At 33.3% G+C, this 27,426-nt stretch overlaps 1 protein-coding gene across 3 annotated transcripts in view; it reads right to left on the reverse strand.

The window, feature by feature from the left end:
• Positions 1–27,066, reverse strand: part of LOC111514884 (fork head domain-containing protein L1) — a 33,001-nt gene extending 5,935 nt beyond the window's left edge. The window contains exons 1-2 of one of the 3 annotated variants that reach the window (XM_074186812.1): positions 26,859–27,066; positions 15,974–16,495 (exon numbers count right to left, since the gene is read on the reverse strand). In XM_074186812.1, coding sequence (XP_074042913.1) covers positions 15,974–16,495; positions 26,859–26,888 — 552 coding nt within the window. In that variant the 5' untranslated portion in view covers positions 26,889–27,066. Of the gene's footprint in view, positions 1–15,973; positions 16,560–26,858 lie in introns of all 3 variants that reach the window. The other 2 variants (XM_074186807.1, XM_074186816.1) reach the window with 2 other exon arrangements.
• Positions 27,067–27,426: the final 360 nt, after the last annotated feature.

The following is a 27,426-nucleotide window of genomic DNA, read 5'->3' on the forward strand; positions in this document are numbered from 1 at the left end:
TGGTTATCAGCTAGACCCAAAAGACTGGGGTTGGAAGTTGGTCGACAATGCATTAGAACCTATTCAGACTTTACTGCCACCTGCGCCGGAAAAACTGCTGAACACAATTTTTTGCAACTGTAAAAAGGGATGCAGCGCTAAATGTGGTTGTGAAAAAGTTGGACTGTTGTGTTCTCTGGCATGTACACATTGTCAAGGCCAGTCATGTTCTAATGCTGAATCACCAATAGGAGAGGATTCATTCGATACCAACGAGGAAACATGCGATACATCACTCTTGACGCAGTTTACCTACACCCAGGATGAACATCAAGAAGAAGATCAAGAAGAAGAAGACCAAGAAGAAGAACGACAAGCAGAAGTATTTGAAGGTTAATTTCAATCGCTTTTATAATTTCCAACCCTTCCTAACATATTTTATTATGCAAGTTTTCAATTTGACAGAATCACAACAGACATTTGGAATAGGCCTAGTGGGGAAACCACGTTAAAAAAAACGCGCTACGTACACTACCTCATAGGTGGCGTGGAAACGTGTGCATATAATGACGATTACAACTTTTTGACTCGTCGTATCTCAGAAACAGTGGCCCTAAGAGAAAAAAGTCCCGATACATTTTCTGTAGAGAATTTCATGATCTACAATTTTTATATGAGGTTATTTTATGTTAAAACTAAACGTTTTCCTGAAAATCGCGAAAAAACAATTTTTTTCTAGATTTTTGACTTTTTACCTCGAATAATTTTTTTTCCAAGCATCGCAATCATTCGGAATTTCAAAATCTCATTTTTAACTATGTTTTGTACAATTACACGCGTTTGTAGCTTGTTGTAAATGTATGTCCTTCCAATGTCCAGATTGACCGGATTATTACTTCATATTTAAATATATTTTCTTTCAGTCAAAAAAAATATCTTTCCACATAATTTAATAGCATTTAAAACAACTTTGCGTTATCATAAAACTGATGTATCCCGAACATCTGTGAAAATTTCAAGCATTATTAAAAATGTTGTCATAACACTCAAAATTACTGCTTCTGTGTTTCAAAACAAACTGTGAATTAACAATGATTCACTCAACTAATTTATTTCAAATAACACTCAAAGAGCTCTGTAACTCAACTAGCATGTGACAACTATTAAAAGGCGTTTACTATCTCATATAAATCTGTCAATGGTTCATGACCAAATAATGTTCGAAATGTTTCGAAGACACTAAGGATCTTTGCAAATATAAATAAATTGTGAAATAAAACTTAAACAGGAAATCGTTTTAATTATGCAGCAAAATTACTGTAGCTAAATTATTTTTCAGAATACCGATTCCACAACTCTGAATGGTTTTCATCGTATTTCTTGATACTAACCAAAAATCAATGTATTCAATTTATATAACTAAAAAAATATGCCAACTGCAATAAGTAATCAATATCTCCCAGAAACGAATTATGTTACCTATCAAGAAATTTGCAAAACTAACACAACCGTCAACGACGTCTGCCCGCGCATCGTTCCTCGTCGTCTTACAGTAGACGCGACAAGTAATAGCTTACTGCGTTGCGTAAAGTTATTCTTATCGCGATAACTTTCAAACTATTCGTCAAAATTAGTTAGTATAAACAACAAACATCATCTATATTAAATACTAAAAACGGCAATTGCATAAATTTTCATAAGAATTGGTCAGATATTCTAAAGTGTGCATTGTAAAAATAGTTTCCAATTTAATTGTATTTATAGTTCAGTATTTTGCATATAGTGGCTACCACATAAGAAGTAGATATATGCTATCGCGGACTTTTATTTAGAATTATTCACGATACACATGTAACTCCAACGGTATAGGTAGTGCACACCAAGATAGCTCTCAGGGAGGGATACTTATCGTTATATTATGACCAAAATTACACAAAACCTTTGTTAATTGTAGCCTTTATGTTATTCTGATGTATAAGCTGTATTTATGTAAGGTTTAATCTAAATCTGGTCAGTCGTTTAGGCGAGAAAGAGCCACATACATCCATCCTCACAAGTTTTCGCATTTATAATATTGGTATAGATTAAAAATAAAGACAAATCAAGTAACAATGGGAGCGAGTAGAGGTACTAATGTTTTGTAAAACCTCAACCTGAGAATATGATGGAACGTCGTAGGTCGTAAAACATGAAAAGGGTATGCTCGTATGAATCAATAAAGATCTGAGTGATATGCAGAGGAAATGACTTATATTTTTAGCATTAGTATGAGTAAGTGTTCTCATGTGCTACTAACTTTTTCACTGGAAAGTTGACACACAAGATGGTTGTGATACTCTGTTTGGAACCTTTGGTATAGTAATGAATATTGCTGTGGAGTTTCTTCCCAAAACCAAATCGTTATTTTTAACACATCGACACGTGTTTCGATCACCAAGTGATCATCTTCAAGAGGAAGATTGAACTGGAAAAACTGGCAAGGCTAACCCTATTTATACTATACAGGTATACCATACAGGTGTACCACACATACAGGTATACCACACCTTTTATTTTATAATTTTTTTATCTAATAATTTCGCAATATGTCTAATCTAATCTAATCTAATATTTAAATGTTATAGCTGTATGACAATGGTGACAAATCCCAATATGCCAACAGTTCCAGTGTATATGTACAGAACCATATTTTTGTCCATAATATTCAGAACATATTTTCATTTGTGTACTACTCGAAAATTGTGTGTCTGCAAAAAATCCAAACTGCTGATGAAAACTTTCGTGATAATAGCAGGGGAGCCCACGATTCAAAATGGGGATTTACTCGAACGTCATTGAGACATATTAGGTTGCAAAGCTTAGATGATAAGAAGGAAAAAATGTTACATAATATATACCTTTTCATTGATGGGGAAAGCGGCTATAGATTTTTAGATATGTAAAAAAATACTGTTGCATGGACATATCCGATCGCGTCAGATATTGATAGCATCAATGTCCTACATATTTTTAATAATGTTGGTATGTTTATTCTGATCGTTAGCATGATGTGGGTAGTTGTGCGTAAGGGTTAAAAGTGAAAAGAAAAAAAATTTCATCGAGCGCGTCAGATTTTCTAAGGGGGTGTTAAGTGCAACAAAAAAAAGCTCTCATTCAATAATCTGACGATTTCGATCTGACGCAAACTTGCGGCCATTATTATAATGTGCAAAAAAAATTCGCCATTTTGAAATGCTCAAGCGCGTCAGATTAGGATATATATGGTTCATCTCTATGTTTTAGACGTGCTGTCTCATAATCTGACGATTATTTAGAGGAAGTCGTTTAATCTGACAAAAACAATATTTTTTCATATTTTTTCAGTTCATTGAACTCAATTAATTGAAAAGCCCAGGAAATAGCATGCAAATAAAAGAGTGTATGTTTTTTAAGTATAATACTTGTATTTATGAGAGAATAATTTTTTAAAATGCTCAAAAAAAATTTTATAATCAATCCATTAATTAATGAAGAAAAGAGAAATGAAACTTTCTATGTTTTTACCACTTTTATTTGTAACTAACGTTACTGCAGTTTCGTCCTATAAGGACAACTTTACTGTCCTCCCCTTTCTTTACGTCACTCTCAAATTGTCAGATTACTGGAAAATACACTTTTTAGCAGATAATTAACTCACCCTACCTTAATCTGACGCGCTCGAGAATTTCTGATGATCAATTTTTTTTTACTAATCTGATGCGTTATCTCTCATAGGCGTCCTTATATATGGGGCTCATATTTGGTGGAGGTACTTAACCGGGTACAAGGTATCCCCCTGTATATTAATCTGCCGAGCTTTAGTTAATCCCGAAATCTTTGCTTGCGAATTCTGTGCGAAAACTGATAATGTAAAATCGTTATGTATCATCATTTAAGATTGAGGCAGAATATATGAAATATTGCATGTTCGTTTGGCTCTGAAAAGAATTGATTCTCATTGAAACCCACAAATCTACAACAGAAAAACTCTTAAAAAATTCATTGATGATCCTGCAAAAGACAGGAGTCAAATTACACGGTAAACACATGAACATCCAATAGATGTCTATTGATATCCGAAATACTCGTATACTTTACGGATATCCAGTGGTAGTCGTTTGATGGACAGGGGATCATCAACTTGGATATCTATTGATATCTTTTGAGACTCAATATGAACATGAATTGTACTTTAAAGGGACAAAAATCGAAATCAAAATATTTTAACGAAGCTTGACTGGATCTCTTGAGAACATAAAGTGGACATTAAATAAATGTCACTTGGACCTTTTTAGACGTCCTATTTGAATCATCTATGAATGTAACTTAGATGTAAACTGGAACTCTAATGGAAATGATTTCGACATTTTCAGAAAGCAAAACTACAAATGTAAAGAGTTGGTACTTCATCAGTAGAAATTGTTATGACTGAATTCCAAAAATTAATTAAAATTAAAAAATGTAGAATAGCGTAAGTCAATTCTGAACGAAAATTCAAAACTTGACTAAGTATGAAGAAAAATAATTTTTCTGACGGAAACGACAAATAATTCAATAATATATTCATGAATGGAACTAGTTCATTTCTGAGGGTATTATTTTTTTCCTGGCAATTTTTTTTCTCAGTTTAATTCAATGGAATTCAAAGTTGTTTCAAGCATTTGGAAAAATATAAAATCTCAGAAATAGATTGATTTTATTGATAACTAGCTGATCCGACAAACGTTGTTTTGCCACATCAATTATTTCTATCAGAATAATAACCCTTACAAATAATAATCCCTCAATGCTATAGTGTGTACAATATTTTTCATTGGTCTATGTTTAGCTAAAACAAACAAAATGGATGGTTTGCCCACTCGAGAACATGTCACGTATAATTCTCGGAGTGAAAAGCATGGTGTGCTCAAATCCAAGTCACAAACGGACATTGTTTGGCCTTGGGATTTATAAGTATTCATTGCAAATGCCAATCTTATTGGAAATTGCATGTAATATACGATATTTTTCATTTTGTTATCAGGCGCAAGAACAAATAAAACATGCCACAAAAAATTGATCGAGTGAAAAATCATGCATTTTCTATATCATCTATTTTGTTTGGTCGAATTCTTTGGATTATCATCAACAATGAGGCATTCACGATGTTTCGAATCCTAATTGCATTACAGCTTTGTCAAGAAAGAGCAGACCTTTTCGGTCACGGCATTGTTAATAATAATATCGTCACAATAATATCAATATTATAATGATATTTGCACAAAACAAACTTATAACCAGTCAACTTTGCGATAATTTAAAACAAACCATAGACATATACAACATTACGTGAACCGTCAGTTGCGTTTTGTTATAACAAATAAGCTGTCAATTACGTTTCATCATAACACATCACTATCATCAGTGATGTTTTGCCTCTTTCATCTTTATTGATGAAATTTCTCCCGACGGAGACAAATCCAAAAACACAAATTTTATAAAAATGGGTCCATCCGTTCTTGAGTCTATAATAATTATTATTATTTTCATACCGATGAAATATTATATATCAGTTCTTATCATTATATTCCCGGCGAAGATTAATACAAAAACACATAAATCATAAAAATGGCTCCAGCCGTTTGTCAGATCTTTCATCATTATTATTATTTTTATTTCTATTGATGAAATATCATATTTCGATACTAGTCACCCTATTCACGACGAAGACAAATCCAAAAACGTGAAAATCATAAGAATTGGTCCAGGTCATGGGTTCTTTTATTAATATTATTATTGTTATTATTATATCGTATTTCAATAATTCTTATCACACTCCCGATGAAGCCAAATCCAAAAACACCTACCTACACTGTGTGGTAAATGATCATTGGGTCCGAGAATCATGTGCCCCGAGGAAGCGCAGTAAGCCAAGAATGACAGCCTTCTGCATCTGTCCGGCTAAGATTTCTGCCTTAGTGCGGCAAGCCGCTATGATTTTAAGATTCGAGAGTAGAGAGGACATCATTCCACCAAGGACTCCAACATTCAGAACAACCATCTTGACAGAGTGCTCTGGATAGAATCTGCGGAGTTCGAAGAGAAACTCTCGATATTTTATCCGGTTTTTCTCCTCTTTTCGGGCGATATTTGTCTCGCCAGAAGCTGAAAACTTCCACGAGCCTGAGGGAGGGGAACGATTGATTTCAATAAATTCGGCACTTCTCGTTCCCCACTAAACCAAAATTATCCAAATCGTTCTTGAGTTTCAACCAACGAAAAGCAATTAATTTTTATATATTAGATGAAGTTATCATTCGATTTATGCAGACGAAATCAATTATTCAATCAACGCAGTCGAATGCCTTCAAAAAATCACATACCTAATACAGCTGCAACCACTTCATTCCCATTCATACTTGAATATGCTTTCTCGAGAAGAGAAGAAATTGTATTCATCGTTTGGAGTTCTGAAAAACCCAATGGAAACATCATCTCATTCTAATAAAATCAAATTGTATTCAAATCAATATTCGACAGAAAATTTAAAAAATGCAAAATAATTCTTTCACCAATTACTTCGCATCACTTATACAATTTCGAGTCGTTTCTGTAGAATGTTGAGTAGAATATAAAGTTTTCTCGAAATAATTGAAATTCAAGTCTTGCTTTCCAAGCATCTTTCAGATTTTAATGTTGTACAAATATTTGAGTTATAATGAAAATGCATTTCAGTCGCAAAATATGAACGTCCGATATAATTGGGCAAACCTGCAGAGTAGCGACTAGTGAAATTCTGCTTCATCATAAACTTCGCAATCGCAAAAATTAGGACTGTAGTACCGATTTTGAAAGGACACTCTTCTTGTCTTACATGTGGAAGTAAAATGTTCTGTTTACTTGTTAACAGACAAAATATGACAAAACTGAACGATACTTGGTGAAAATCCATTATAACATATTCAAAAAATATATACACTTTTACATTCATAGATGGTTCAAATAGGACGTCTGAAAAGATCCAAATGTTCTGTTTACTTGTTAACAGACAAAATATGACAAAACTGAACGATACTTGGTGAAAATCCATTATAACATATTCAAAAAATATATACACTTTTACATTCATAGATGGTTCAAATAGGACGTCTGAAAAGATCCAAATGACATTTATTCAATGTCTACTATATGTTCCCACAAAGTACATTCAAGGTTGGTTGAAGTATTTTCAAGTTGATTTTTGAATTGACGTCATCGAGACTCAATATGGATATCAATCGGATGCCCGAGTTAGTGGACCTGTGTCCATCAAAAGACCAACTCTTCACATTTGTAGTTTTGCTTTTTGAAAATGTATAAATCGATTCCATTAGAGTCCAAAAAAAGTATTTGATGAGCTCTGTATATATCTGACTGATTCTAAAATTAATTTTGATATCATTGTATCAACAGAAACTTTCATCATACCCAACGCAAGCATATTTGATATCACAGGTTATGACACGCTTTGTAATGAATCAACACTCAACAGAAATGTTGGAGTAGTAGATTACATCAATAGAAGGCAATCAAAGGGATCAAAATTGTCAGAACATATTTTGAAATTGAACAAAGAATGTCGAGTAGAATGATGATGATGATGTCTCTCCAAGACGTTCGAAAATAAAGCGATCCAGCGATGAAAAAACTTTATGTATCATAATATTCCGTCCATTTCTAAATTGAAGACAGATTTTAGCCCCCGAAACATTCAAATAAGGATTTGTATAAGCACTTACGTCTTTTTTTCAAGTCAAACTTATTGAATATTATGTGTTACTGATAAAAATATCATTTTTCTTTGTGAAAAATTCTTTGAATTCACGCGGTAACTCAACGGGGTGAAATAAAAGGTTTGCCCTATCTACACCTGTTTAGAATTTTTAAGGTTTCAGTGCTCCTCGATTGTAATCTATAATATTGTACACAAAATGTACGAAACTTCGTTATCTTTCATATAATGAGTCTGATTATTGAGTTATTTGAAAAAATATTTGATGAAAAGTTCCAATACTGATAGAATTAAACCTGACTCTCTCTACGATGCCATCTATGGGATCGTCACAACATTCCCACCTCATACATCAAGAAGGGTCGCCGATGACGGAATACTACAAGCGAATTGAATAATTATCGGGCAGTGAAGAAGGATTTAAATAAATTCGAAACGACGGCAAGGACACAACTGTTATTTTCAAGAAAAAATTCATCCTGTTACCCAACCAAACTTTTTTCAGAATTATTTCCTAACATATTCTCTAACAGTCATCTAGTTGATTGTCCGATATTTCCGATTTCATTAGCCGTGGTCTGCTTGTTTTTTATACTTGATGTTTCGTCTGCTACTGTGGCAAATATTATCAAAGACGAAGCGGCAACGTTGGAAGTGATCTACCTTGCTGCGATGTGTAGGTAAACTGAAAATGGTCCTGGTGTGTTTGTACTTATAATGGAACTAATTATTTAATTGATAATTCAGAAAATATTCACTACTAGTTGTTGCCCGCGGCTTCGCCCGAGTAGAATTTGGTTTGTTATACGTGAGAGACCATTTTGAACAAATGGTTACAATTGTTTCTATCAACCCAAAACTTCAGGTTTCCAAATTCAAAACTGACAAAACCGAGATTCAATAGAATCTTTGAAGCCCTATTTTTCACCTGAGAGATGGAAATTCCTGATTCCCTTTCTTGATGCTTATTTACGCTATACAAAGAATCTACCTGCATATTTCAAGATTTTAGGTTCAGTGGCATCGGCTGTACGTTAATATAAGGACCTTCAACAGCTAGTAATTTATATTTTTACCCTAAAAATACTGCAAAAACATGCCAACTGCTCTTAGTAATGAATATCTTCCAGAATCGAATTATGTTACCTATAAAGAAATTCACAAAACTAACACAACCGTCAACGACGCCTGTCCTCCTGCGTCTGCCCGCGTTCGGGTCGCGTTCTTTGCAACGGCGCTTCATTGCTCAGACCGCCTCCTACTCCCGCACATCGTCACTCATCGTCTTACAGTAGACACGACGTATACTGTGCTACTGCGATGCGTCAAGTTAATCTTATCGTGATAACTTACTTAGTGTAAAAGACAAAGTTCATCTATATTGTCAATTGTCTGAATTTTTATAATAATTTGAGAGATATTCCAAAATGTGCATTGTAAAAAGAGTGTCCAATTGAATTGTATTTATGGCTCAGTATTTTGCATATAGTGGCTACCACACGAGAGGGAGATATATGATATCGCGGACTTTTATTTAAGATAAACAATCTTACGGTACATAATCTGGATGTGAGTCTAACGGTATAGGCAGCGCATGCCAAAGTAGCTCTCAGGACGCAAGAATTTTTTCCGACTTACTTAATACTCATCGTTATATTATGACCAAAATTACACAAAACCTCTGTAAATTGTAGCCTTTATGTTATTCTGGTGTAGAAGATGTATTTATGTGAAGTTTCATCTAAATCCGTTCAGTCGTTCAGGCGTGAAAGAGCCACAAATATTCATGCATACATCCATCCTCACAAACTTTCACATTCATACCGGTATAGACATGATATTCATTTCAAAAGCAACTGTAATGAAACAGAAGTAAGTCTCTGGAGTTGACTAAATACAAAGCTACGATCATTTGAATAAAACAACGTACTTCTTATCGTTTTTAATTGTCGGGGAACTCTCAGGAAACTCTGTGAAACAAAGCCAATTATAAATGTTCACTGTTCAAATCAAAACATTCTTAAATCGCCAGACTTTCTTTCCACAATTTGCTAAATGCATAATGTAGTATTTGCGAGAAAATGGTCAGGACTAAAAAAAATCTTTATCCTCTCTACAGATGTTGCAAGGCTTAACAAACATGTTAAGATAAAATTATTTCCAGGAAATTTTTTTATTACTTTTTCAGTTCAGGACAGTATCTTAGATTCCTATCAACTGATGATTATCACTGATCACCCAACTAGATCCACAAAATACGAATATCGATTACACAATAACTATTCTGTATAAATTAATATATGAATGAAATCATTGGTATATCTAACCATAATATCTTTATACAGAGTGAGTTAGCAAGATTCCCTCGCTCCATTGTTATTCGAGGAAACAATTTTTGAATTGTTCACTTTATAGATAAATACTATCTTTTGAAATAATTTTCTGGCATATTGGGTGATTCAGCCAAGCGTGGCCAACCAAAGTTATATTTGTTTTGAATGGAACACTGTAGAGAATTCGTTTAAAAAAATACTGGCTCTTGGAATCTTCTATTCAATAAAACATTTGGACGTTATTGTTCATATTGAAAAAAATTTGAGTGAGTGATCGTAAATAAATGAATTTTTTGTAGTTACAACAATTATTAAAATATCACTTTTAGTATACTTCTTAAGAAAAATGTAGAGAAATGTTGAAGCAACTCATTCATTAATGAAAAAATACTGGGTCCATTCAAAAAAGTTGAGTTATGTCTGTTTGAAAGTGAATGAAACTTGACCGGTTTTACCGAGCACCCTATATATTGTTTCCGAAAGTTAACATTTCAGAAATCATCATTGTGATGTTGTCTAATTATTTCTTAAACAAATCCACTTAATTGCTGTAGGCATGCGGGTGATAATTACAGAAATAGGTTTTTCTGGAATAACTTGGCAATGCCGCGATGGAAATTCGAAAACAGAAATTCCTCAGAAAACTTTGAAATATGGAATGGAATGACGTTTTCATATACTGGGTGTTCCATTTGAAAAATGGATGCGAGTATGCGAGAAAATAATTTAAAAAAATAGTAATTTTCGATATCACTGCGAAAAAAAATTGAGCAAATCGAAAATGTGTTTTCTCTGATAGCAATGGGCCGAGGGAATCTTGTTGATTCACCCTGTATTCAGATGGAACAATAATTCGAAACAAATATTGGTCCATTTGAATTAATCAATTCGAAGGGTGGTATGGAGATAATGTTCATGCAATTTTCGGTCACTTGATGCAGTGTTTTGAAACCTCATCTCCTAAACGAAAAATCAAAATTGATTTTTCCCTAAAGAAATGTATATTCACAGGCATTGAGTTTAGGATTTAATATCTGTAAAACCTTCAGTTGGGTGCGCGAACAGCTATCAGATGATGATAATTCAGCTCTTCTTTCTTTAGAAAAAAAGTTTTGGCTTTGTACTTCTTCATCTCCATACAAAAAATATGGAAAACAGGGGAAAGAAGGGAGAAAGCAAATAATTTTCAATCAACTCCACAAAGATATGCAAATCATCCTTAGGAGTAACTTTTAAATAGAATCTGAAAAAAAACGTTTGAAACAACTACTTTCATGAATATTGAACTATACGAAATTCAGTTTGTACTCCAAATCTTCGCTATAATTCAGTTCTATTGAGTTCAGTGTTGATATTTTCGAAGATGTTACAAAATCATTCATCTGAATGCTAAACAATAACAAACATAGCAATTTTCTATTTCATCAGTTCGGACTTCCATTGTCTAATATGATATAAATTGATTTGAAAATCCTGAAAAAAAGATTAACCGAAAATAACAAATTAATTAAACAAAGAAACAGAAATCGCAAAAAAATAACATGCAAGCAAACAATCAAAAAAATTGAAATATTAATAAAAAGCTGGAAATTAAAAAATGAAAGCATTATTAATAAAAAATTAAAAATAAAAATTAAAGGATTTCAAACCAAGTTACGTCACGACGTTTCGATTGTTAGTATCCACAATCATCTTCGGGTGATAAATGGAGTTATTCCTCTGAGATCCGACTATTTATAGGTCATTCGAGTGTTTTCACTCATCCCCTCTTCTTCATTGGTTTTAGCGGGAGATGACCGTTTGGCGGGAGTTGGTCGTTTTTCTCTTGATTAGAGGTTTTCATATGTTACGTATCTCTACGCTAGCTTAACTGAATGCGTTGTTAGACAGCATATACGCGACTTCTTTGAATTTTCTCCTGAAGCAGTATTCCTCTTTGTGGATGATTTCAGCTTGAGCCCACTTGATGTTATGTTGATGAGTCCAAACATGCTCTGCTATTCCGGATTTGCTGGTTTCTCCTCGCTGTGTGTGTTTCTTCTGGTCAGCAATGCGAACTTTCAATGACCTCTTAGTTTCACCGATGTTTGATTCTCCGCACTCGCAGGGTATCCGGTAAATGCAATTCTTGGAATCGCAGTCCGCGTTTGGGGGCCTGGTTTTTGTGAGGCTGCTACGGATAGTGTACCCAGATCTGAAACAGGTCCTTATGTTATACTTGGACCCAATCCTTCTTATCCTTTCCGATAATCCTTTGATGTAGGAAAGCACTGGTACTGGTTGTGGCGGCTTCTCTTCCTTGTGGAACTCTTGCTGTCTTCTAGCTAAAGCCTGTTCTACCATCACTCTGGAGTAACCATTCCGTTGAAAGTCATTTCTGATGATGCCTAGTTTCTTTTTGAGACCTTCCTTTGTATTACAGAGACCGAAAGCACGGTCTAGTAGAGCCATGATGATTCCTCTCTTAGTCGATTGATGGTGGTTGGATTTCTGGTTCAGATACTGTCCTGTGTGAGTAGGTTTTCGAAATACAGATGTTTCCCATTTAGTGTAGGTCCTCTTCACCAATACGTCTAAGAAAGGCAATTCGTTGTGAACTTCCTTCTCAATTGTGAAAGTGATGAAAGGACTTACGTTTTCAATGTGCTGCAGGAAAGTGTCTAATTCCATGGAAATACAGAACTAGACACTTTGCTTCAGGAAAAATCTAGTATCTTCTTAACACTTGAATGAATCGAGTCATATGATATTAATTTTTAAGTGATTTGTTCATTGAATTGTTTTAAACAAATAGAGAAATTCAATATTTGAAAAAAAAAATTTTTTTGATGTTTTGTTGCCTAGAGATAATTATGATTTTCAAAAAAAAGTTTTTTCCAATTTAAATTTTTAATTGTTTAAAATCGATTTTTTCATATTTCGATTGTTTAAATAATCAGTTAAGAAATAATTTTGCTTTTAAAAATCATAATTTACACTTTTGAATAGTTTGGCAGGAGAAAAATAAACTCTTCAATCATTTAATTGTTTATTAGTTTAACAATTTGTTATAAACAAATATTGACGAACGTTATATTTCTTTCTGAAGCAGAAAAAAATTATAAAAACAGCTATATATGAAAAAGTGCCATAACTTTTTTTCGTTTATCCTAATACTTTATATTTTTTGACACTTTTTTATACAATATAGCTATTTTTATAATTTTATTCTGCTTCAGAAAAAAATATAACATTAGTCAATATTTGTTTATAACAAATTGTTAAACTGATTAAACAATTAAATAATAAATAAAAAACATGTTTTTGAACTTGTTTATTAGATTAATGACATTGTAAAGATACCAAAAGAACATGTTGGCTTTATATTACATGAACATTTGATTATGAGAAAGTGGATGCCGCACGAGCTCACTGTTGATCAAAAACAAGAACGTTTTGATGATTTCGAGCAGTGTTTGGACATGTTTAAATGTGACAAACCGGAATTTTGCGTCGATATGTGACTATGGATGAGACATGGATCCATCACTTCACTCTGGAATCAAAACAATCGTTATTTGAGTGGAGTGCAACTGGTGAACCTTGTCCAAAGTGCCCGAAAGCTGTCGGCTGTAAAGGTTATGGCTTCGGTATTTTGAGATATGCGTGGTGTAATATTCATCGACTATCTTGAGAAGGAAAATACCATGAATAGTGAATATTATGTAGCGTTATTGGGGGCCAAAATTGCAGAAAAATGTCCACATTTGAAGAAAAAGAAACTGCTGCTTCAAGACGATGAAAACGATGGCAAAATTGCATAATGTTATTGATGCCTATTTTGGGGCAGAAGATAAGTCGTTCTACAATGATTGTGCTGGGATGATTGTGTGGCTCTTGATGGAGATACCGTTGATGAATAAAGCCAATTTCGAACAGAACAAACGCGTTTTCATTTTTAGGCCCGGGACTTTTCAGTCCAGGCGTTATCTATCCATAATCAAATTTTCCAGACATCATACGTTTGGGCGCAGTGCTGAGTCTGTGAAAAACCATTTATGTCAGTTGGGAGTGATTGGCGGCACTATACCAAGAGTCAAACAGATACTATTGATTTTGATTGGGTCAGCCATGGGTTTGGTATGCCTTTTGGTAACCCTGTCGTTTTCTTTGTCGAATTATCAAACTTCAAATGTCTTTCCAGAATGTCAATTATCAAAATTCAAATATATCTTCTTTCCTCTCTCTCTCTCTCTTTGGTTGCTACCATGCCACCGAGTAAGTGCCAAGCATGGGCCAGTGAAATAACTTTTTTAAATGTTTGAATAAAATAAGTTTCTGTACTTTTTCTCTCTAATTTTGAATTGAATGTGTGACACTTTTCTACATGATGAAAAGTATTAACATTGTTTTTCTCATTGCCACGTCTGACTTTCTACTATAACCTCAAGTTGTTAAGTACATTTTCACCTATCTGTTTTACAATTTTGTTTCTATGTTTGAAATTTCTTGTGGATGTCTTTATGAAGGAAATAAACATTCTCGAAACATCGACCATATGATATACTGTTATCCGGGTGGAACCGCGTCTGTTATTTTCATCGTTTCGACTCCTGCTTTGGAGCCATTTCAAGAATCACTTAGATTTGTACTTACGTGACTCGAGGACGGGGTCGCAATCTCCCTATGTCCCCCAAGTCTCGTCACTAGCACTATGCTTGCCGTGTTCAACTCGTTCAACGCACTGGACATTCTGCCAGAACCTACTACCCCACTCCATCCACCCCCGCTGTCCGAGCGGTCCTCAACTTACTGACGGACACTTCAGACCTCTTTTGGTCGAAAGTCAGCCTTTAGGTGCTATTCTTTCGCGATCGGTAACTGGTCACTCTGTTGAATGAATGAATGAAAATCGTATATTACAAATTTAACAGGTATTTACAATTTTTGTGTGTGTGTGTGTGTTTTTGTGTAGGACCCTGCTATAGGCTTATGCCTCTTCAGGGTGTGGTCACTCTGTTGTTTGGGGCCCATATTTATATTGTTGTGGCAGATATCCGGTCTACCTGACCGGGTACCTGAGTTATTTTCAGGTATCTCGCGTGACAAACTGTCCTCCATGTTTGTGGTAGCCTCTGCGAATTATCTCGCTTGTTGGGATGTTTTTCAATTTCGATTGCTTCCCTAATTATCCTGGCCTGAATATTTTTCTCCGTAGCAATGGTCTTGGTGTTTTTGAAGCCTGTTTCCTGGTGGTGTTTGAAGAGAGATAATACTGGATCTGATTTGCGAACAGCTAGTTCATATTCATAGGCTTTGTTGTATTTCGTATATGCCATGTGCTTCGTTGCGTATCATGTCCTTGGGTATTCTTAATATAGTGGAGATTTGGTTGTTGGCTGTGAATGATGTCTTTACGTTATGTTTCTTCAGAATTCAGCTCATTTTGTCAGTGACTCCATGGATGTAGTATATATATATATATATATATATATATATATATATATATATATATATATATATATATATAGTAGTTACTAGTTCAACGTTTCGGCTTCGACGTTCAAGCCATTATCAAGAAGTTATTATAACACTGAGGTAGCAATGTGCCTACTCTTCAGGTAGTGACACATTTTGAGGGTTTTGCGACTTGGCGCCTGCTCCCCAGGTCTCTGCAAGGGTCTCAATTTGCCTACTGTCAAGCATCGTTGCTTGGGAGTTCAGATTATTAGACTTCAGATTATCAAATTGCTGACCTCGGAAACCGCGAAATAATTTCAGTGAGTTATATAAATATATGTTAATCAATTTACAATTTGAATAGATCTAGAAGACAGTTATAAATTTTGAGACCATTAACTAATGTCGTAACTAATCAAGAAAAAACTTGCAATAATTTGAATGTCCCTCTCACCTGATACGTGCATTCCGCAATCCTCTGCCTCCTCGTTTTCCTCCTTCTATAATTTCCCTTCTCGAACATATTCGATGCTCTAGGATCCAACATCCAATAACTCCCTTTACCGCCGGACTGTTCACTACTTCCCGGTGACACTTTATCCCTTGGCACTTTCACAAAACAGTCATTCAAGCTCAGATTATGTCTTATGGAATTCTGCCAGCCTTGTTTGTTTTCCCGGTAGTAGGGAAAATTGTCCATGATGAATCTATATATGCCACTGAGTGTGAGTCTCTGTTTGGGAGATGAGGAAATGGCCATGGCTATGAGTGCAATGTAGGAGTACGGTGGTTTTTCTGGGCGGGGTTGTGGAATTTTTATGGGTAACGGAAACCACAGTTGGGAGTAGTAGGGGTTGAATAGTCTTTGGGCAAAAAAAGGGTTTTGAGTAACACAATCACTGAAATGGTCCAGACAGTAACATTGATCCAACTGCTGTGATGGAAACATCATTGGTTCTATAGCTTCTTTTGAAATCTGTGGTTCAAGAAAAATACTCTCAAACTGCAACCGAACCGAATGAAATGTAAAGTTTTCATTCCTCATAAAATTAGATTTTCATGTCAAGCAGTGTTTCCCTATCAATCTTGTTATCAACTTCGTGATGTTCACATTGTATAAATGAAATTGATTATCAATAAGTTCCTATAAGGCAACTGAAAACCTACTGAAATAATCCTAATCTTCGCGAATGATTAGGAAAAAAATTGTTTCCCATACAATTGTTAATGAGTTAGAAAATTCTTGAAAAATTCAAAAAACGCTTTTTGAATGATCAACTTGTACTACCTGAAACAAATTTCGAAAAATGAAGTGTATACTTTCCATGTAACATATGTTAAATGTTGATATGAAAGGTTAAATCTGCAACCGAACAAATGTAAGTTCATTACTTGGTAACATCGTTTCATCATTCATTACATCATACCGACATTTTTTTTTTCATTTATATAATAAATTAATCTGAAAATGAAAACCAAATTGAATAAGATCTACACCTGCGTCATTGAATTCAATCCAATCTTATCACTGGATGATAGATAGAATCGAATGAATTGAAAAACCAAGTGTATTCATTATTCAATATGTTTTGAACAGAAACTCAATTAACTGGTCTTAGGAATGAAAAATCCATAACTGACGTTCAAAATGAAGAATATTTGAGGCTGAGTATCAACCGAAATAGTTTTGCTAATAATTCCTTTGAAAATCAAAGAAGATTTGTAGATTTTCTACAAATTACAGAATTTAAGTATACCAATATTTTAATGTTTTTCACGCAAATACTAGATGTTATGAGATTGTTGAATTATTTTATTGTGGCTTTCGTTTTCTGAATTGGTGTCCACTACTTTTATAAAAACTTGACTTTTTGTACAAAATTATGGACTTCTTGATAATGTCTAAATGTTCCGAACTCCAGAACTATGAATTCCTGAACATTTTCTAATTGTGTAATTTCTTTAGAAAATGAATTTCACTAGTTCGGACTTCCTTTGTCTAATATATAAAAAGACTTGGAATCCCTGAAACAACTAAAAAAGAAAAATTAAAAATAAATAGCTATAAATAACAATTATATTAAGCAAAAAAAACCTGAAATGAAATAATAGTGAAATAAAATACAAGTAAAAATAAAACAATTAAACACAAAATAAGGAAATACAAAATGAAAATAAAGATAAAAATAAAAACCAAGTTAGATTACGACGTTTCGATTGTTAGTATTCACAATCGTCTTCGGTTGATGACTAGACTAATTCCTCCAAGAGATGACGATTTATAGGTCGTTCGTTATTTCCGCTTCACTGGTTCAGTGGAGAGGACCGTTTGGCGGAAATTGGCCATTTTTCGCTTGATGATGGGTTTCCGTATGTTGCGTATTTCTACGCTGGCTTGGCTGAATACGTTGTTGGACAACATGTATGCGGCTCCCTTGAATATTCTCCTAAACCAATGTTCCTCTCTGTGTCATCTCCCACTGAACCAGTGAAACGAGAAAAATGGAAAGCGGGGATAAATGAAAGTTCTCGAATGACCCATAAATAGTCAACTCTCGGAGGAATCAGTCCAGTCATCACCCGAAGATGATTGTGGATACTAACAATCGAAACCTTGTGAACTAACTTGGCTTGAAATCTCCTAACTTTTAATTTGTATCTTTATTTCCATTTTGTATTTCTTTATTTTGTGTTCAATTGTTTTAATTTTACTTGTTTACTTTATTTCACTATTATTTCATTTCAGGTTTTTTGCTTAATATAATTGTTATTTACAGCAATTTATTTTTAATTCTTCTTTTTTAGTTGTTTCAGGGATTTCAAATTATTTTATATATTAGACAATGGAAGTCCGAACTAGTGAAATTCATCATGAAACATTGTCAATCACCTTCAAACATTCATTAGGGAATATTGTGTTGATATGTTTATTTGTGTAACATTTTTATTTTGAGTTATGTATTTCATGAGATATATATTTTTCATCTTCATGTTATCAAGTCGGCTCTATACATAGTATTCTGGGAATATCCCTAAATACTTGAGGCATTTCCTTACCACCGTATCACGAAGCGAGAAAAAATATCATCAGAATGTTTTTCAATAATTTTAACCTCTGGCGTGAAATGAATTCATTGAGAACAATTTTTCCACACGTCTCTTTTTGCGAGTTTTGCTAACCAGTGAACCATGAGGAAATGACTAACCAAGTTAGGATGATCATCTCCTGATGAGGTGAACTTGGTTATAGAAACTTGGTTATAGCAACCGTCCAAGAAGTATCCACGTCTCGCACGTTTTTTCTTTGAGAAAGTAGCATTTTTCCGACCTAATACGGGATGAATTACACTGTTGTTGTCATTTTGAATATGAAATTATTGGTTAGTGTAGATTTGATGAATGGGGTTGATGATTAGTATAACAGCTAAATGATGATTGACAGCTATTGAAAATGAAATCAGTTATCATTTTGATTCTGGAAGTTTGCATGGTTTTTGCCCGCAATTATCGCCCTCAACTTTGAAAAGCAGCAGCAATAGTGAGATTCTGTTTGAAAAAAAAAAAATCTGTTTTTCCGTTAACCAGCTGTCGCACCCCTACGAACGACAACCCTCAAAAGTCGAAACTTGTGCGAGCTAAGGATTAACGAGGTCTTACCTTTTAACGTGTGATTCCTAACACGGATTGAAAATATGCTTTACGGAATTAACGATGCAGCAGCTGCTGCTGCTACAGCATAATTATTGCCTGAAAAATCGAAGTCCAGGTACGAAAATGTTTGATTTGTTCTTCAATCGGATGGATGCGAAGGAATGCAAAGGTATCAAAGGTTTTTATGGATTATTTTGCGCATAAATCTGAAACTATCAAATTCCCTACCGTGTGAAGTATGTATTCTATTTCATAAAGTTTCATTTTGTCGAAAAAAATGTAAATGAAAATACTTTCTCAAAGGTTATCGCATTTCTTGAAAGGAAGAATGATGGTTATAGATTGAAAACTCAGGAGTCTTCAACAGCCAGCAGATCATCAAATCCATTGGGGAAGCAAATGATGAAATATATCTGATGCCAATGGTAATTTCCACAAAAAATTACCATTAAGGGATACAAAAGTATCGACTCAATTTGCTTCATTTCCATGTAGAAACAATTATTGAGAACTGACAAAATTGTCGAGTGATCTAAAAAACGACATGCTAGACATGTTGCTTGTAAAAATACCAGATTCCAAAACACATTCATAGTTTTAGTAATATCGGATTAGAAATCGCAGAATTTTCAAATTGACCTATGTCATAGCATTCGTCGAACTTCAGCGACGTTATTTGCTGATAATGATGTAAAGATCACAAATTGAAAGAGAAACGGTGGGTGGAAGTCTACCAATGTCACAATATAGACAATTCACTCACAAATCGAATTGGAATTGTTGAGACTATTCAAAAACTATCAGATGCAAGCAATCAATGTGAAACGAAAACTTTACCTCCTTGTTCTGACTTCAAAAAAAGGCATTCAAATATAGCAAGTATTTCGAACAAATTGAGTCCCTTCAGTATTCATATGAAATTTCAGACATACTGCCCTACATACCTACATAAACACAATTACACTCCCGACAATTAAACTTATAAACTCCAGATTTTTTCATCTTGTCCGCTCCATCTCTGGCATTAAAAGGGAAATTAGATAACCTAGCATGTGGCCTGAATGCCACTTTCACATTGTTTTCTCTGAAAAATCCCGTAATTGCCTCTATTATTTTACCAGAATATGTTGAAGTAACAAATTTTTTGATTTCTATTTTTTGATCTGGGGGTATATCAATCTGTACGTAAATTTGGGAAAGAAACTCAAAAAGTGTCATGAAGGGCAGGGGTTCCCAACCTTTTTGCACTTGCGTACCACTTGACTTTTTGAGAAATATTGGCGTACCATCAGACCTGAATATTTTAATAAACGTATATTTATTTATATTTATTTATATATATTCAGTTATATTAACTCTTGTAAAAGTGTTCAAAGGCTTTTTCAATTAAATTCTTGAGAAAACTTCATATTCAATGGTTAGATATTTTTTATTTATAACATGCTTATAATAAAGGAGAAAAAAAATCAAAATGGTATTAATTTACAGTTTTACTTATCACTCATAGGTGTAAAAACATACCTACAAAACATTATTGAAAAGTCAGCAAAAAATTAATCATCATACAAAATATACTTTTATAGTCTTTAGTACGAAACCTGTTGTTGTTGTTGCCTGTGATCAAAATATCAACATTAGGAGTAATGGAAGTTATCTTCACTCTTAAGTTCTCTTGAACACTTATTCTGCTTCTATATTTATTTTTTATGTACAAGAGATCAGAAAATCCACTCTCACACAAATAACTCAATAAGAAATGGCATCAAAAATAGCAGAGCCTGTCGGTTTTTCATCCGATCCAGAAATTAGTTAAAGATTTCTCTTTAAAATAATCTTTCATGGAACCATCTTCGATAAAACTTGATTTCAGTTTCAATTCATTTGGTGAGGTTTCCGAAAAAGGATTTCTGATACAGTCCACTTTTGAATAATTTTTAGAGAAATACTTCTTAAAGCTTTTTTGAAAGCCTTCCAAATGAACAATGATATCTGCAGCCACATTTGGCATTGGATATATTTTATTCCCTATATATTAGGGAATTGTTGAATATGTAATTGTTGCGAGTATACCGATTGTTACAGTTTTTTGTTGTACAGAGATAGAGAAACAGATTATTTTCTTAGAACTGACCATTACACATAATCATAATGGATATGAGTTTACGCTTGAGGAAGCTATTCTATGGAGAAACACGTGTCGCGGTTTTTGTAAAACCCTTTATAGTGAAAATCATATAATCACAATCCCAAATGATTCTTTCCATCCCGACAGGTCATGAATTAGCAACCTAAAATTCAATGTTACACAAATCATTCTCGTTACCTTTATTTTTTAACAATCTTGATGGGAAAATTGAAATAATTATACAGACAGGACGTAATAATGGTTTCATCTCTTACACAAATCAGAAGTCAGTCAAAACACAAAGCCTCAAATTTACGTACAGATTAATATACCCCCAGATGAAAAAATAATAAATCAAGAAATTTGAACCTTTAACCTATTTTGGTAAAAAAACAGAGACAATTGCGAGATTTTTAGAAAAAAACAATGTGGTTATCTAATTTCCTTTTTAATGTCAAAAATAATTAGGACAAGATGGAGAAATCTGGAGTTTATAAGCTCAAGTGTCTGGAGTGTAAGAGTGTTTTTGTGGTACAATGTGGCCGAAATTTCTCAAAACGATACGCTGAACATGAAAGGTCTTTCAGACTAGGTGAAAATGATTTGACGTTTTCAAACCATTCCTTGGAATGCAACCACAAGTTCCCGAATCTAAACGATTGGGACATTTTGCACTAGGCAAGCAAGGAACGGAAACTCAATTATTTTGAATCCTTAGTAATTCGTAAGCATTAACATTGTGGATGTAACCTGCTAAATGACTATGACTCGCCGGTTTTGAGATTAGCATACCTATATTGTCACAGGTAAACAAAATTCAGGTACACAATTGAGTTGAGGACCTAGTGATGTATACATATGTAAATGTTAACATTGGCAATCATTTCAGTTCATTGTATTAGTTTGAAAATGTCCTTATAGAACGAAACTGCAGTAACATCAGTTAAAATACAAGTGGTATAGAAACACAGAGTTTTATTTCTTACTTTTCATTCCTGTTATTACCCATCTTCTGTTCGAAATCCAATATTCGTTAGAAATGAGAATTAAAATGTTCGAAAGTTTCTTCCACGCAGAAATATATTGAAGAAATGTCATACATCATTTGTCCGTGAAGAGTTATAGTTTTTTATCATACATTACTGCATAGATACTGGAAAATTCAATTATTTGATTTGAACAATAATGAAAATTGATGACTATTACTGGTAGGCTTTTGAAAATAGTCTCATATCATTACCATGTGATGGTCTATATATGAAGAGTTTGTTCGGTTTTTTGACGTATAACCATTAAATCAGCTGTTGAAGTGAATAAAATTCCATCGTCACTGAGAATATCAGGTATATTATCATTATAATCTTTATAATATCATACTTCATAAAAGAAAAATTCAATGAAACCAAATCGTAATCCTTGGAATTCTAATACTCTTATCAACAAAATGGCCTTCATTTCAAATCATTGAACCGCTCGATATTACGATAATTCAAGGTTAATTTGAAGATGTGTATTTTCTGATCAAATGTAACACATTACCTATCACACAGATAGATTTCTCCATATTGCTTCGTGAACATATCTGAAACTGCTCTGCATAGTTACCAATCACCATGAATCATCAGGATCTGCATATGTGAATACATATTTTGGGTCTTGATGTAATTACATTCAATCGATCTGATTAATCAATGGAGATTTGTGTCTGTGTACTCCAATTAGATGCCTTGTAGTAACAGAAATGCATAACGGGAATGATGAAATGTTAACAAATAGGTGTGCAAATATACATGTCACGATTGAAAAAATATCAAGTTACTCGCTAACGATATCATTATTTTCAGGTGAAAAAAATACTGCCCGGAATCGAAACAGTAGAGTTGAAAACTTCTCTTGAATCAGATAAGAACAATAATAGGTGAAAAATATGAATATGTCATTCCTGAAATTATACAAAAAAAATTATGAATTGCATCTTTGGGGAAGAAAATAATTAGATTCATCAAGCACATATGCTTGATGTATTTAATTTTCACTGTCTCCAAGTAACTCAATTAAAGATCTTGGTGTATATTTTAATAAAAATTTTTTTTTTCAACCACATTAGATCGAAAGTAAATGAAGCATTGAGAGTTTATGACTTTATTGTAGATATTTCTCAAACATATCTGCTCTATTTAATCTTTATGAAGCCTACGTGAGGTCAAAATTAGAATGTGGCTCTGTTCTATGGTCTCCATTCCACAATTGCTATAATACATTAATTGAAAAAGTTCAACGCCATTGATTCATTTCAAATGTGGATGTTATGAATGTTATCTCTTATAAATTTCTATGTGCCCCATTTTAGAATTATAAATACAAACATTTTTTACAGTCGACTAGCCAGAACCAATTTGTACCTCAAGTCACCATTTGCTATAATTTCAATTCAATTTCAAATTTTTGTGATATCAATTTTGATTCCCTAGAATATATTGTTGACACAGCATCTCAGTATTTCACGGAGAATTTTCAATTTTTTGGTTGGAATTTCCAATAATCCTTTCTAATTGCACATTCACAACAGAAAACAAACCTACATACAAAATTTCAGACTGTGTAAACGAAGCGGTACGGAGAAACATTGATGAAAAAGTAATTTTTATATAGTAACGCCCCCCTTTCATCCACAGTGAAGGTCACCAGTTGTAATATTTGAAAATATTTTCTTATTGCACCTCTACAACATAAAACAAACCTACATAAAAAATATCAATACTCGAAAATATAGCGGTACGAAGAAACAGTGATGAAGAAGTAATTTTTATATGTAAACACGTCCCTTTTACCCCCACGGAGGAAGCCCCAGTTGGAATATTCGAATATCTTTTGTTGTTGCGTATCTAAGACCTAAGAAGCACCTATTCACCAAATTTTGGATTCTTATTCATATGAGTATAGACACATTAATATTAATCAGTTGTTTCTGATTGAATATGAAAAGTTTTTATCTCATTAGGAATAGTTCTGATGAACAGTTTACTGTCATCTTCAGGTATTATACGAAATTATATAAAAAGTATACTGATACAATATTTACGAAGTTACTTGCAATATTGAAGAAAGTATATAGAATATCATAGTAGTCACAAATCACAACAAATTAATAATTGGTCCACGTTACACATTTTTTTTTTCAATTATTCAATTTTGAATTTTTTACTTCTTCTTGAAAAGGGAGTAAGGTAGGGTATATATTTCAAACACATTAAAATTTAATTTTAATGAGACATAAGTATAACCTCCTCCAAGATTTTTTTCACTTAATAGAACTCTTGTGACTATCGGTGTAACTAGTTCATTTTCTCCTAAAAATAATGTTCATTTATTAGCAAATGATATATCACAAAATAAACTATGATATGATGATATGTTATATATCTTAATGAAACGACGATTTCTAATAGACTGTCCTTATTTCAGTTCTCAAGTCAATTACATAAAAAACTCTGAACTATTAGTTTTTGCTTCCGCCAAGGCTGCTACGATTTGCTATGTTTACATGGTGTACAATTTATTGACTGAGAATAAGAAATACAATACGTGACAATGCACTTTATTTTATATTGTTCTCGATATTGGTAAATTGAAATTCAATGTGAGATCGCAAATCTGTAACGAATTGATAATTATATATTCACTATTTTGTCTGATTATTTCAAAAAAGTTGAGAACAATAGAACGAACATTATTTTAACAAGCTCTATAGTATACCATAAGGTGTTGGTCCACCATCGTTGTTCATAATATTATATTTTCTTATTGCTGCACTCTCATAGGAATGTAGATACCTATTGTTGTTAACTTGTCTAACTAATCTTGATGAACTGAAATCTATGTAATGGTTTTGTTGCAAAATATGATGGACGACTGCTGATTTCTCAGGTCATCCATATTTTTTGTGTACTAAGTGTTCCTTATATCTAATTTCAATTGATCTTTTTGTCTGTCCATAATATTTTACATCACAGTCCTTACATTTCATTTCGTAAATCCCAGAATTTCCGAATTCTCGATTTTGTCTTTTGGACTTCCTAACAGGTCCTATAGTGTATGACGTTTTTTTAAAAGCAGCCCTTGAAGATCCTTTCCTTAAAGATCCTTTCAATGTTCTTCATGCATTGGTGGTATGGAACTGAGATATATTTATCTTGGTTTTTGTCGTTTTTAAAAATCAATATTGCGTTCAACCTTAACCTAAACTTTTTCTTCCTCATAATGTCATCTACAATACCCCTCGAGAAACCGTTAGTGGCTGCTATTTCCTATATTGTACGTTTTTCTTTTGTAAACATCTCATGTGTGATAGGATAAGTCAAAAGACGATGCAATAGAAAATTATGGAAAGCAATAAAATGGAAACCAAAGAAAAGTCAAAGTATTTTCCTATGATAGGGCTAAGGTATGTGGATGATGTTTTCGCGATATTCGATAACAAAAAATCGAATATCAAGGATTTTGTTTCCTTTTAAAATATATTTAAAAAAATAAATTTTCATCAATAAAATTTCACGTATGATTTAGAAAATAAGGGACAACTTTCCTTTCTTGGCGTTTTGGTAATGAGGAGCCGAAATGGAGGGCTAGAATACGATGTATTTAGAAAAGAAACAAGCACTTACAGGTATGTTCCTGATAGCTCACAACACTGTGGACGTCACAAACGTGCTGGGCTGAAAAACAAAGTCCAGAATTCGGAATGTCTGGAATTTACGAAAAAAATGTAAGGAATGCGATGCAGAATATTATGGACAGACAAAAAGATATATCAAAATAAGATATAAGGAACACTTAGAACGCTTAAAATATGGAAGACCAGAAAAATCAGCAGTTGCTCATCATATTTTGAGAGTGTAAAAATAAGTAAACATAATAATATGAATAACGATGGTGGACCAATACCTAATAGTATACTATATAGCTTGTTAAAATAATTTCAATTATTAGATTTACCTGACTATTACATAAGGAGACATTGTAAAATCAATTTAAGACTAGTAGATAGGACAATATCGTGAAATCAATTTAAGATACCTAAGACACAGGTACCTAGAAGAGGTGTCTATGGTATAAATAAGGATAACTTTGTAAGAATGATTAGTTTGATCTTACTCTTGAAGATGATCACTTGGTGATCGAAACACGTATCGCGGTGTTAAAATAACGGTTTTGATGTTGAGAGAAAAAACTCCAGTAATATTCATTACTGCACCAAAGTTTCCAAACAATGCATCACAGGTTTAGGTTGGGTGTAAGTAATAAATGAATAGATATACTTGAGACATTATGAATTTCGAATTTGATTCAGAATTTGCTTGCAAAATTTTTTTGAAATAAAAATTTTTGAACTCACTGAAAGTCTCACATAAATTTATAATAAAATATATTCTCTTATGATATACTGTTTATATTTTCAATTCCTACTGTAAACAATGGAAATTGAACTGTAAATGAAGAGAAACACTGCTTGACATTTGAGAACACTTTTTTTGATATCACAAAATAACTTTTCCAGGCTTACGATCAGTTGCAATTTGTTATCCAAAAACATATATCACATGAACTTTAGTCACCAACACATTCACTTGTAATAAACAGTGGAAAACTGGAAAATCTCATCAAACGACTTAACTTTAGAGCATGAGCTTAATCCATCCCCTCCAGAATGGGAGGTCGCCCGAAAGTCTGCTGATTTGAGGCGGTGCTTCGGGAATACATTGGTCTACCAGGATATAGTAACTGTGACAATCTGTAAACATTTCTGGCAATAAATAGACTTAGTTTGTCATCAAATACTATATAAATAAGTAATGTGACATCATTAAAGGCTTATATATCCAGTGGCGCAACTCTATTCTTGAAACATTGGAAAACATGGAGTCATATTTATTATCTTCAGAAATGAAAACATCAATTTTCAGCCAACTCTCCTATCCACATCTTATAACGTGTTATGAAGTAGAGGTGATGTATTAGACGATTCTATATTCAAATACATTCATATCACAACGCTTGGAAAGCCATCAAAAGCATCTCCCTCTAAAAAACCAAAAAAGTAATACTAGTGTCTTGTACCGAATTAGTCAATA

Source organism: Leptinotarsa decemlineata, unplaced genomic scaffold (genome assembly GCF_025532065.1).
Source record: "Leptinotarsa decemlineata unplaced genomic scaffold, Ldec_3_MD MMD2_P_RNA_scaffold_11, whole genome shotgun sequence".
NCBI lineage: Eukaryota > Metazoa > Arthropoda > Insecta > Coleoptera > Chrysomelidae > Leptinotarsa > Leptinotarsa decemlineata.